Source organism: Nerophis ophidion, linkage group LG10 (assembly GCF_033978795.1).
Source record: "Nerophis ophidion isolate RoL-2023_Sa linkage group LG10, RoL_Noph_v1.0, whole genome shotgun sequence".
NCBI lineage: Eukaryota > Metazoa > Chordata > Actinopteri > Syngnathiformes > Syngnathidae > Nerophis > Nerophis ophidion.
Window position 1 is genome coordinate 12,377,629 of NC_084620.1, and position 12,199 is coordinate 12,389,827.

The 12,199-nt window shown below is 40.7% G+C and overlaps 1 protein-coding gene across 1 annotated transcript; it reads right to left on the reverse strand.

Annotated features, from left to right (window-relative positions):
* Positions 1-1,391: 1,391 nt before the first annotated feature.
* Positions 1,392-11,750, reverse strand: LOC133560184 (macrosialin-like). Its single transcript, XM_061912409.1, has 6 exons — positions 11,591-11,750; positions 8,482-8,975; positions 8,219-8,338; positions 7,890-7,956; positions 5,440-5,613; positions 1,392-3,112 (listed from the first exon to the last, which is right to left on the reverse strand). Exons 1-6 carry the CDS (start codon positions 11,631-11,633, stop codon positions 2,973-2,975), a joined length of 1,038 nt encoding a protein of 345 aa, XP_061768393.1. The 5' UTR covers positions 11,634-11,750; the 3' UTR covers positions 1,392-2,972.
* Positions 11,751-12,199: the final 449 nt, after the last annotated feature.

Below are 12,199 nucleotides of genomic sequence, written 5' to 3' on the forward strand. Positions count from 1 at the left end.
GAACACTCGTCGCCGTTCATTATCTTTGATGGATTGATTGATATTGATATTAGTAGATTGCACAGTACAGTACATATTCCGTACAATCGACCACCCGAATAAGTTTTTCAACTTGGCCGGGGTCCACGTAAATCAATCATCTACATTTCTTCAAAGTACATAAAGTATTTAAACAAATACATGACTAGTATGGGCAGCACGGTGACAAGGGGGTTAGTGCGTCTGCCTCACAATACGAAGGTCCTGAGTAGTCCTGGGTTCAATCTCGGGATCTTTCGAGATGCCACCTCTGTAGAAGCATTTAAGTCTCACCTTAAAACTCATTTGTATACTCTAGCCTTTAAATAGAGCCCCTTTTTAGACCAGTTGATCTGCCGTTTCTTTTCTTTTTCTCCTCTGTCCTACTATCCCTTGTGGAGGGGGTCCGGTCCGGTGGCCATGGATGAAGTACTGGCTGTCCAGAGTTGGGACCCAGGATGGACCGCTCGTCCAGAGTCGGGACCCTGCAGGACAGACGGTTCGCCTGTATATTGACTGGGGACATCTCTGCGCTGCTGATCCGCCTCCGCTTGGGATGGTTTCCTGCTGGCTCCACTTTGGACGGGACTCTCGCTACTGTATTGGATCCACTTTGGACTGGACTCTCAGGGTTGTGTTGCATCCACTATAAAATTGAACTTTTACAGTATCATGTTAGACCTTGCTCGACATCCACTGCTTTCGGTACCCTAGGGGGAGTGGGGGGGGGGGGGGTATGGTCCTCTCCAAGGTTTCTCATAGTCATCATTGTCACTGTCACCGACATCCCACTGGGGTAAGTTTTCCTTGCCCTTATGTGGGCTCTACAGAGGATGTCGTTGTGGTTTGTGCAGCCCTTTGAGACACTAGTGATTTAGGGCTATATAAATAAACATTGATTGATTGATGTGTGGAGTTTGCATGTCCTCCCCGTGACTGCGTGGGACTCCGGGACTACGGCTTCCTCCCACCTCCAAACACATGCACCTGGGGATAGGTTGATTGGCAACACTAAATTGGCCCTAGTGTGTGAATGTGAGTGTGAATGTTGTCTGTCTATCTGTGTCGGCCCTGCTATGAGGTGGCGACTTGTCCAGGGTGTACGCCGCCTTCCGCCCGATTGTAGCTGAGATAGGCACCAGCGCCCCCCACGACCCCAAAGGAAATAAGCGGTAGAAAATGGATGGATGGATGACTATGTATGGTTATGGAATAAGTATATTTTGAACATACATACAGTTGCAATATAACACATAACGAGTCGATAGAAAAGCGCTGTATAAATCTAATCTATTATTATCATTATTAATAAAAGAAGGCTGTGTGTATTACGTTCAGAAATATAATTCCTTTGGATATCCGGCGACAAAGTATACCATACCATACCAACTTTATTTATAAAGCCCTTTAAAAACAACCACAGTTGAAGAACAAAGGGCTGTACACTACAAAAAAATAAAGGCAAAGGACAGACTAAAAAAATAACATTTAAAAGAGAAATAAAAAACACATTGAAATAGCAAATCCAAATTACCCTAAGAACAATTTGTTAGATAAAAAGCAGTTAAAAAGTTAAAAACAATTAAAAAAGTTAAAAGTTAAAAACAGTTTAAAGTCTCATGCTGGGTGAAAAGCCAGCGAATCAAAGTGGGTTTTAAGAAGGGTCTTAAAAATAGCCAAAGAAGGGGGCCTGTCTCACATGGAGTGGGAGATTGTTCCAGAGTTTGGGACCCGCAACATTGATTGCGCTTTGATTTGGGTACCTCCAGGATCAGCTGATCAGCTGACCTGAGGGACCCGGTGGGGGCATAGAGGTGGATTAGCTCAGAGAGGTAAGGTGGGGCAAGACCATGTAAGGATTTAAAAACGAGTAAAATCATTTTAAAATGGACTCTAAAAGACACAGGCAGCCAGTGGAGGGAGGCTAAAACAGGAGTATTGTGCTCTCTTTTTCTTGTGTTTGTTAAAATTTGGGCAGCTGCATTTTGGGCCAGCTGCAGACATGAGAGCGAGGATTGAGTAATACCAATATACAATGAGTTACAGTAATCCAGCCGAGATGTAATAAATGCATGGATTACTGTCTCAAACTGTTGCCTAGAAAGATTTTTAACCTTGGCCAGCTGACGTAAATAAAAAAAAGCTGGCTTTCACCACTGTGCCAATCTGACAGTCCAATTTAAAATCATTGATACGAAAGCCTAGGTTGCATGACAGCCACAATTTAATAAGAGGTGTCAAATCCAGTAATAATAATATTACCATTCTGTTTAAATTTATACATGTTTTTTAAAGGTACATTACTACGTTAAAAAAGCCATGTTGTTACCCATTGGCTCAACTGGTTATTATTGGAATAAACATTGTTCTTTAATGGCACAAAAAGCATTCAAAGGGAGAAAAATATGCATCTACAGTAACAATCAACATCGATGTTGATTGTTACTGTACCGCCGTACACAATGGCAACATGCACAACACAAATATATTATTAATACGTATTTTATGTTCCACTTAATTTTGGCTGTGTTAAGCAAGAATGTAAACAATTTGCATGTTTTGTTATCTGAAGCCATAAAGCTAGAAACAAGGGTTTTATTCAAATGACCATATATGTACAACCTCAGCTGTAACCCTTATTAGTGCAATTATAATTGATCAGTACATCACATGTCATTATTAACACATGCAGTAACATCCCTTTTTGCTAATTCATGGTAAAAAAAAAAAAGCAACACATATCTAAGTGTATGAGGGCTACATTAGTACAATTCTCATAGTAAAAACAACACTTTAAAACAAAATGCTAAAACAAAATGCTAAAACAAAATGTCAACAGTGGAAAAAAAAGAACCAAATGAAATTCCAGTCACACATTTTGAGCAAAATATGCATTTTGGTGCCCTTGAGAGCACACTCTTTCTTACCCAGCCACCCCTGGGGCATGGCTGGCCTCACAGAGACTGGTAGCCATCGGTCCTCCTCTTGCGGCCCAACAGGTAGACCACCACTACCACCAAAATAAGCACCAGCAGCGTGACCCCTACTCCAATGGCCACCCGATAATCTGGCTGGTCGGCTGCACACAGATCAGCTGGAAAAAAAAAAAACACAATATGTTCAATGATTGTTTGCATTAAGTCATTGCAGAAAAGCCATGCTTCATCAGAAAAGTATACATGCAGATTTTCCCAAGTCCAAGCTGAATAAAGCATATCAAATGGAAAAATATCTGCTCATGTGCATTAGTGTAACAAGGGAGGGTGTAGGCTAAGGTGATCAATACCTTTATACAAAAAGTTGTGTACAATTTTAAGAGCTGTATGTCCTCTGGCAAAATGGATCAAAAAGAATGCAGCACCAAATCAAATTGATGAAAAAAAAAAGTGTGATAGTTAAAATGCTGTTTTTCATGTCCATCCATCCATCCATTTCTTCCGCTTATCCGAGGTCGGGTCGGGGGGGGGCAGCAGCCCAAGCAGAGAAGCCCAGACTTCCCTCTCCCCAGCCACTTCATCCAGCTCCTCCCGGGGGATCCAGAGGCGTTCCCAAGCCAGTCGGGAGACATAGTCTTCCCAACGTGTCCTGAGTCTTTCCCTTGGCTTCCTTCCGGTCGGACGTGCCCCAAACACCTCCCTAGGGAGGCGTTTGGGTGGCATCCTGAGCAGATGCCTAAACCTCCTCATCTGGCTCCTCTCGATGTGGAGGAGCAGCGGCTTCACTCTGAGTTCCTCCCGTATGACAGAACTTCTCACCCTCTCTCTAAGGACTCTCATTTCGGCCGCCTTTTACCCGTTATCTTGTCCTTTCGGTCATAACTCAAAGCTCATGACCGTAGGTGAGGATAGGAACAAAGATCGCCCGGTAAATTAAGAGCTTTGCCTTCCGGCTCAGTTCCTTCTTCACCACAACGGATCAATACAGCGTCCGCATTACTGAAGACGCCGCACTGATCCGCCTGTCGATCTCACAATCCACTCTTCCCCCACTCGTGAGCAAGACTCCTAGGTACTTGAACTCCTCCACTTGGGGCAAGATCCAACTTGGAGATAGCACTCCACCCTTTCCCGGGCGAGAACCATGGACTCAGACTTGGAGGTGCTAATTTTCCTCCCAGTCGCTTCACACTTGACTGCGAACCGATCCAGTGAGAGCTGAAGATACTGGCCAGTTGTAGCCATCAGGACCACATCATCTGCAAAAAGCAGAGACCTAATCCTGTAGCCACCAAACCGGATCACCTCAACGCCCTGACTGCGCCTAGAAATTCTGTCCATAAAAGTTATGAACAGAATCTGTGACAAAGGGCAGTCTTAGTGGAATCCAACCCTCACTGGAAACGGGTCCGACTTACTGCCGGCAATGTGGACCAAGCTCTGACACTGATCATACAGGGAGCGGACCGCCACAATCAGACAGTCCGATACCCCATACTCTCTGAACTCTCCCCACAGGACTTCCCGGGGGACACAGTCGAATGCCTTCTCCAAGTCCACAAAGTATATGTAGACTGGTTGGGGAAACTCCCATGCACCCTCAAGGACCCTGCTGAGAGTATAGAGCTGATCTACCATTCCACGACCAGGACGAAAACCACACTGTTCATCCTTGATCCAAAGTTTGACTATTCGGCGTGGCCTCCTCTCCAGTACACCTGAATAGACATTACCGAGAAGGCTGAGGAGTGTGATCCTGCAATAGTTGGAACGCACCCTCCGGTTCCCCTTTTAAAGGAGAGGAACCACCACCCTGTTTTTCATGTACTCATCATAATTGTGTACAAAAATCCAAAGCGGACATTAACTTTCTAAGAAAGATTTAGCTTTGAGCAATGTGTTGGCTTGTACTTTAGTTCCTTAATGATAACAAAAATGCTGAAAAATACTACTTGACCAATCATTATAAAGGCATTAAAAAAATGCAAATTCAATGTAATCTCACAGCATTCAATCGATTGCAACTAGCCTCTTTAGTTTGTTTTAGAAGATGTTTTGCCTCTCATCCGAGTCAGCTTCATCAGTTCGTGGTCATAGACTTAGATTGGTCAGATGTAGTTGCGATCGATGAGTGCCCGTAGATTACAATGACCTGGATGAATGACAACATTCATAGACACTAATCCAATCAATTTAATCAATATATGATAAACTATCTAAATTAAACATCCACATGTTAAATTTAAAAGATGACAAAGCAATTTAGTTTCATATCTAATAATATATTTTATGAATAAGGAATTAATTTGGTCATTTTGCCAAATAAACAAGTTTTGGGACACAAAAAATTCTGCCAGAGCCACACTTTGTACATCCCTAATGTACAGTGTAGGTCCACTTTGAATGAAAAAAAAAGTTATTGGCCAGAGGAGACGTCATAAAGTAAAATACCTTCTACATATTCCGAGTAAATGAATATGCTTACTGATGCCAAAGTCATTGCTCTTGGTCAGATTGAAGGCCTGCATCCTGTTTTGCTTGACATCCAAAGACAGTCCATTCCCCATGTAGAGCGAATCGCTCTTGCAGGAATACGAGTGGCCGATTTTTGCGGCAAAGCTTCTCATCGACTGGTTGCTGGCGGAGTAATGTCCGTTGGCTGGAACAGTCAAACATAGCATCGCATTGTAAACAAGATGCAATAGCGATAAAGGCAACACACCAAAGAAAATGGTTAGCCAGCATGACCTAAAAACATTCATCATCTAAAAGTACAAGTATACATATATATTCATATATACACTTGTACACATGCATGTATGGATACATACACACATTTACGGTATATATATATATATATATATATATATATATATACATATATATATATACATACACACACATTTACAGTATATATATAGATATATCTATATATATATATGTATATATATAGATATATCTATATATATATATATATATACATATATATACATATATATATATATATATACACACATATATATATATATATATATATATATGGCCTTTTTTTAATATTGTGATATTTTAAGGCCATATATGCACGATATATATCTCGATATTTTGCCTTAGCCTTGAATTAACACTTGATACATATAATCACAGCAGTATGATGATTCTATGTGTCTACATTAAAACATTCTTCTTCATACTGCATTAATGTATGCTACTTTTAAACTTTCATGTCACAACTCAAAAAATCACAATTTATTTCATAAGGTGTTGATCTGGAAATGTTTGCCTCGGCATTTTGATGGTGTGGGCGTGTGGCACCGAATGGAGATGTTGAAATGCGGAGTAAGCACTCTTCATTCTCTAGCAAGTGACTTTTCAAATGATGATACATATTAGCAGTAATACCACTTTTTATAGCAACGCTTTTGCCCCACACTTGACAAATTACGGTTGTCTGTTCGACATATTCCCACTTGAAGCCAAACCACCGCCAGACGATGGACCCCCTGCTGTTTTTTGGGGGAATTAATTCTTCCATCATTTGTTACCAGATTCGCGCCTTCTCTCTCTCGTATTACCACTAGCATTACAGCTAACATTACCCATGCTGCTACCTCTCTGCTCCGCGAAGGCGTATACGTATGTGATGTATGACGTGACAGTATGTGACGTATGTAAGAAATTTATTGTTGAAATTATTGTCTGTCTGTGAGAAGGAGAGACAAGAAAGAGCGAAGAGAGCCTGTAGTGTAATGCCAACAGCTAAAAGCAACTGCGTGAGAACGTATACTCGTATACGATATAGTCATTTTCTATATCGCACAGACACAAACCCGCGAAATATCGATATATTATATATCGCCCAGCAATATATATATATGTATATATATATATATATATGTATATATATATATATATATACACACACACACACACACACGTATATACATATACATACATTCATACATACACACATAAACATGTATGTATATGCTCGGCTCTTAGGTTGAGGAAGTCTTGAGGGTGTCCTACCAATTAAGTGTGAGATACCTGCTCACAGGTTAGTTTAGCATGCTGCTGCTGCTAATAATAATAATAATAATAATAACAATTATAATTAAATACACAAAAAGTACTACAAGACAAATGAGCTAAAAATAGTAATTTACAAAGCTTGCTAAACATCAACAAACAATGACATCAAAATCTCCCATGTATTAATTATGCATTGCAAAAATAGTTAACTCGCTTTAGTGAAACACAAACCGTCAGTTTGCAAAATATCATATGGCCTTTGGATTGAAGTTTCAAAATGTGGTAATTCGAACAATTTAAGTTATTTAAGTTATTTATTAACATGAATTGATTAATGTGGACCCCGACTTAAACAAGTTGAAAAACTTATTCGGGTGTTACCATTTAGTGGTCAATTGTACGGAATATGTACTGAACTGTGCAATCTACTAATAAAAGTTTCAATCAATCAATTTAATGTTTTTATGTTGTACTTAGTATAGTTTTGCTATTTCGTATGCATAAAATAGTAATATATGTATATAATTGCATATATTGTTCCATTAAGCGGACTCTGTTTTACCCGCACGTGGATGGTTTCATTTTGGGCTTGTTTACATAAAGCTGGTTGCATCTTTTTATTGTGACATCTGGCAACACTGCTTTGAGCTACCAGCATCAAGGTTTATATTTTCCCCTCTTTACAAAATGTCTTTTTGCCCCAAGCTTTCTTTGTTTTTCTAATTGTATTTTCAGAATGTGCCATTATCCCATGAACCCCTGGATAATAGGCATTTTGTTACTTTTTTACAAGAGAGTCCATTATAGGTGGTTTGTGGCCATTCACAAGGGGTCCTTTGGAATGTCTTGGATTGTAACCCCAGCAAATAGTGGGGATCTAGTGAACATATTTTATCTGAGCCTTACCTGTACTGAAAGGGTAGGACAGGACAAAAGACAGAGCATCCACATAGACCTTGTTTTCAGCCAAGCTCTGTGGAATTAAAAGAAAATTGGAACACGATCTTAATTGCAAAGTCAACTAGAGTCACTGTGTATGCGCGGGTGAGACAGTGTGTGATCCATGTCACATGCTGTGACAAACACACACAAAACCAGCTTGTCAAGTCCACTTCCCCTTTCTAACAATTCCTCGCCAGTCAGACAACATCACATGATGGCGCAAACAAGGTACAGTCACGGTGAGCTTGTTACCATCAGCAATCTGGGAAACAAATCATAAAGGGCAAACACACCTTGTTGAACATAAAGGTGATAAAACCCTCCTGGAAGACCAGTGTGAGGTTAGCCATGTTCTCCTGACACTCCCCGACTGCTTTGGTCTTATTAGGCTGAATCACAAAGGTCCCATTGGCCTGGGAAAGGAACAAAAAATATTCAGTTCCTAAAAAAAAAAAATGCTGACAGCTGCATGTTCTATAAAGAGAGACGTGCGCAAAACGTCTACAGCCACATCACTTGGCGATGTGATTAAGTGTATCTTACTGCAAGAACCTACCTTTGGTGTCATCAGGCGGATCTGCAGTGCCATTTGAGCCATCAGGCAGACCACCTTGCCCTTCTTCAGGCTGTAGATCCCAACGTTCAATTTGGCGGGCGGCGTGGGTTCAGGAGGAGAAGGAGGCGACGTCGGTGTTGTGGTTGTGTTGGTGAAAGGCATAGGCGTTGTAGCGTTGGTGGAGGGTGCAGCTTTGGTTGTAGCGTTAGTGGAAGGCACAGGCGTTGTAGCCTTGGTGGAGGGAACAGGCGTTGTAGCCTTGGTGGAGGGAACAGGCGTTGTGGCCTTGGTGGAGGGAACAGGCGTTGTAGCCTTGGTGGAGGGAACAGGCGTTGTGGCCTTGGTGGAGGGAACAGGCGTTGTAGCCTTGGTGGAGGGAACAGGCGTTGTAGCCTTGGTGGAGGGAACAGGTGAAACACTTGTTTGGTCAGTCACAAACTTTTTGGCAGGGGTCAAAGTTGCAGGAGCCTTGTCCACTTGAGCCACCGTCAGTGCTTCATACAAAAAAAGACAAACGTTTTTTTTCTTAGTACTTAATGCAGCAAGAAATCGAAAAAGTCACTCAACCCACTTTTTATCAGGGCTGTCAAAAATAAAGAGTTGAACCATGTGGTTAATCACAAAAAATAGCGCATTAATCATGTATTTGCACGGGTTAATCACACAAATGATATGACTGTACATGCTTTTTTACCCTCACCGTGGATGGTTACCTGACAAGCTACACAGTTGTTACACGGTCAGGGATCAGGTCAATGCGTACGCCAGTGTAAAGATGAAAGACTCCGACCGGTGTGCTCACTGGTAAATTTCACTCGAAAATACCCACAGATACGCTATGTGGTTAGAGTGTCCGCCCTGAGATCGGTAGGTCGTGAGTGCAAACCGGCCGAGTCATACCAAAGACTATTAAAATGGGACTCATTACCTCCCTGCTCGGCACTCAGCATCAAGGGTTGGAATTGGTGCTTAAAGGCCTACTGAAACCCACTACTACCCACCATGCAGTCTGATAGTTTATATATCAATGATGAAATATTAACATTGCAACACATGCCAATACGGCCTTTTTAGTTTACTAAATTACAATTTTAAATTTCCCGGGAGTTTCGTCTTGAAAACGTCGTGTAATGATGACATGTACGCAAGACCTCACAGGTTTTAAGGAAATATGAGCGCTGCACACACACACAGCTAAAAGTCGTCTGCTTTAACGGCATAATTACACAGTATTTTGGAGATCTGTGTTGCTGAATCTTTTCCTATTTGTTCAATTAATATTGGAGAAGTCACAGTAGAAAGATGGAGTTGGGAAGATTTAGCCTTTAGCCATACAAACACACAGTGATTCCTTGTTTAAAATTCCTGGGGGTGAAACTTTCCTATGGATCAGAGCGCAGTCAAGCCAACATGGATCCCTACCAAATGTCAACCAGCAGGTTTCGGTGCGAAAATTGTGGTTAAAAAGTCAGTTCTTACCGGAGAAAAGCTGAGCTTGTGCCATCCATAGCTGCCGTCGACTCCCCCGAGACACTGCGCGTCAACACACCCGTGGAGACACCCTTTCGACTATCAGGTACTATTTAACTCAATAAAACACTAGCAATACAATATAAAGAAAAGGGATTTCCCATAATTATCCTAGTAAATGTCTCTAAAAACATCGGAATCCATCCCAATGCAATCGTGTTTTTTTTTTAACCTATTTTTTTAATCTTTTTTTTTTTCTAGTCCGTCTCTATCAATATCCTCAAACACGAATCTTTCATCCTCGCTCAAATTAATGGGGAAATTGTCGTTTTCTCTGTCCGAATAGCACTTTTTGTTGGAGGCTACCATTAAAAATAATGGGAACATGTGAGGAGCCCCCACACGTGTGACGTCATCGTCTGTGACTTCCGGTAGAGGCAGGGGATTTCTATTAACGCCGAAAGTTGCGAATTTATCGTGGATGTTCTCTACTAAATCCTTTCAGCAAAAATATGGCAATATCGCGAAATGATCAAGTATGACACACAGAATGGACCTGCTATCCCCGTTTGAATAAGAAAATCTCATTTCAGTAGGCCTTTAAATCCCCCAAAATTATTTCCCCAGCACGGCCACAGCTGCTGCTCACTGCTCCCCTCCCCCTCCCAGGGGTTGGAACAAGGGGATGGGTCAAATGCAGAGGGTAATTTCACCACACCTGGTGTGTGTCTGACTATCAGTGGTATTTTAACTTTAGGTTTAAAAGAGACTTCCTTACAAATGCATGACATGCATTTAAGTAGCAAGTACAAAGAACATTTACAGAATGTTCCTTGGCGACATTTGGACAATAAAATTGCAGCGGTGTCCTAATTTTCAAGTTATTTTAAATCACGCAAGCAAGTAATAACCTGTAATTAATCAGGATTAATTTACATGTAAAAGTGTGATTCATTGGATATAAAAAATATCATTTGACAGCATTAATGTTATCATTTAGTGCAAAAAAAACAACAGTATATTTTTATTTGTGTCGTGTTAGCATATCTGTCAAATAACAAAAGGTAGACATTGTAATGTAAGATCAGCGTGAGGTGGAGGGTGAGAGCAAAGTTACTTGTTGTGTTGACATGGACTGATAACGTCCTATTTATCCAAGTGCAAAAGTCCATGGGTGTATCTATGAGTCTAAATTCAGTTTTTTAGTAGTTACTACCAGTTCCCCGTAGGACTGAAATAACAGACATTAGGCACATTAGAGGCGAACTTTGTGGTTAAAGCTATCCTCCTGTGTCATGAAACGCCAAGCAAACAAGATGAAAGCTGTTCAAGCTAAAAGCAGATTTTTCGCAATTAAATTCACATTCGTTTGAATGTTTTTTTATTTATTTTTTAACAGAGGCACAAACCAGCTACCTGGAACACCGTGGAAATGTGTGAAAGTACCAGGAAGTCACACACTCACACACACACTCACCGACATTTTGAGTCTTTATCTACTGAATGACACCATTTAACTGGACAACATTAAGCATATAAGCCGAGGAGACATTTAGAGTAAAAAAGCAACATATTCACAAATTGTTTAAAAAAAAAACACATGAAGGCAGAAGTGTCTTTTGGTGGGACGAAATATTACCTGAAAAAGCACAGCACAGTAGAAGCAGAAGAGACGATTTCATGGTGACAATTTCGCAGAGCGGACAATTGGCGTGAAATGACGCTCAATAATGAAACATCTGCACTTAGTCCAGTCACAGCTCAGTCTAGGTAACAACACTACACACGGAAACACCAGAAGCACACGCAAACATACCAGAAATATACGTTTCAAAGTGTACATAACTTCTACATGACATTCCTCGAGTTTTGAATAAACTTACTGTTTATATTTTTGCTTTTTTAATTGAATACATTTCACGTTTTAGTGACACTTTTGGCACTTTACTCTCTTTTATTTTGAAAGATACAAGCAGAACAAGTCGCATACGCAATACGCCCAACTGTATTAACGGACGGCGACTGTTTGGGAAACGAAACTAAACAAGTCCAGGCCTATGGAATTAAGTCATACTTGAGTCTCATTACGAAACAGTTTTCTTTGACTTGCTGTAGCGGTGGAGGTCAATGTTTGTATTTATTCAATGTTTGTATTGTCAAAGCTTTTTTGGACACTGAATTTATGTGAACTGAATTTGTACGGCAAAATACGCTGATAATTTTTTGAATAAAAAATACTAATCAAAAT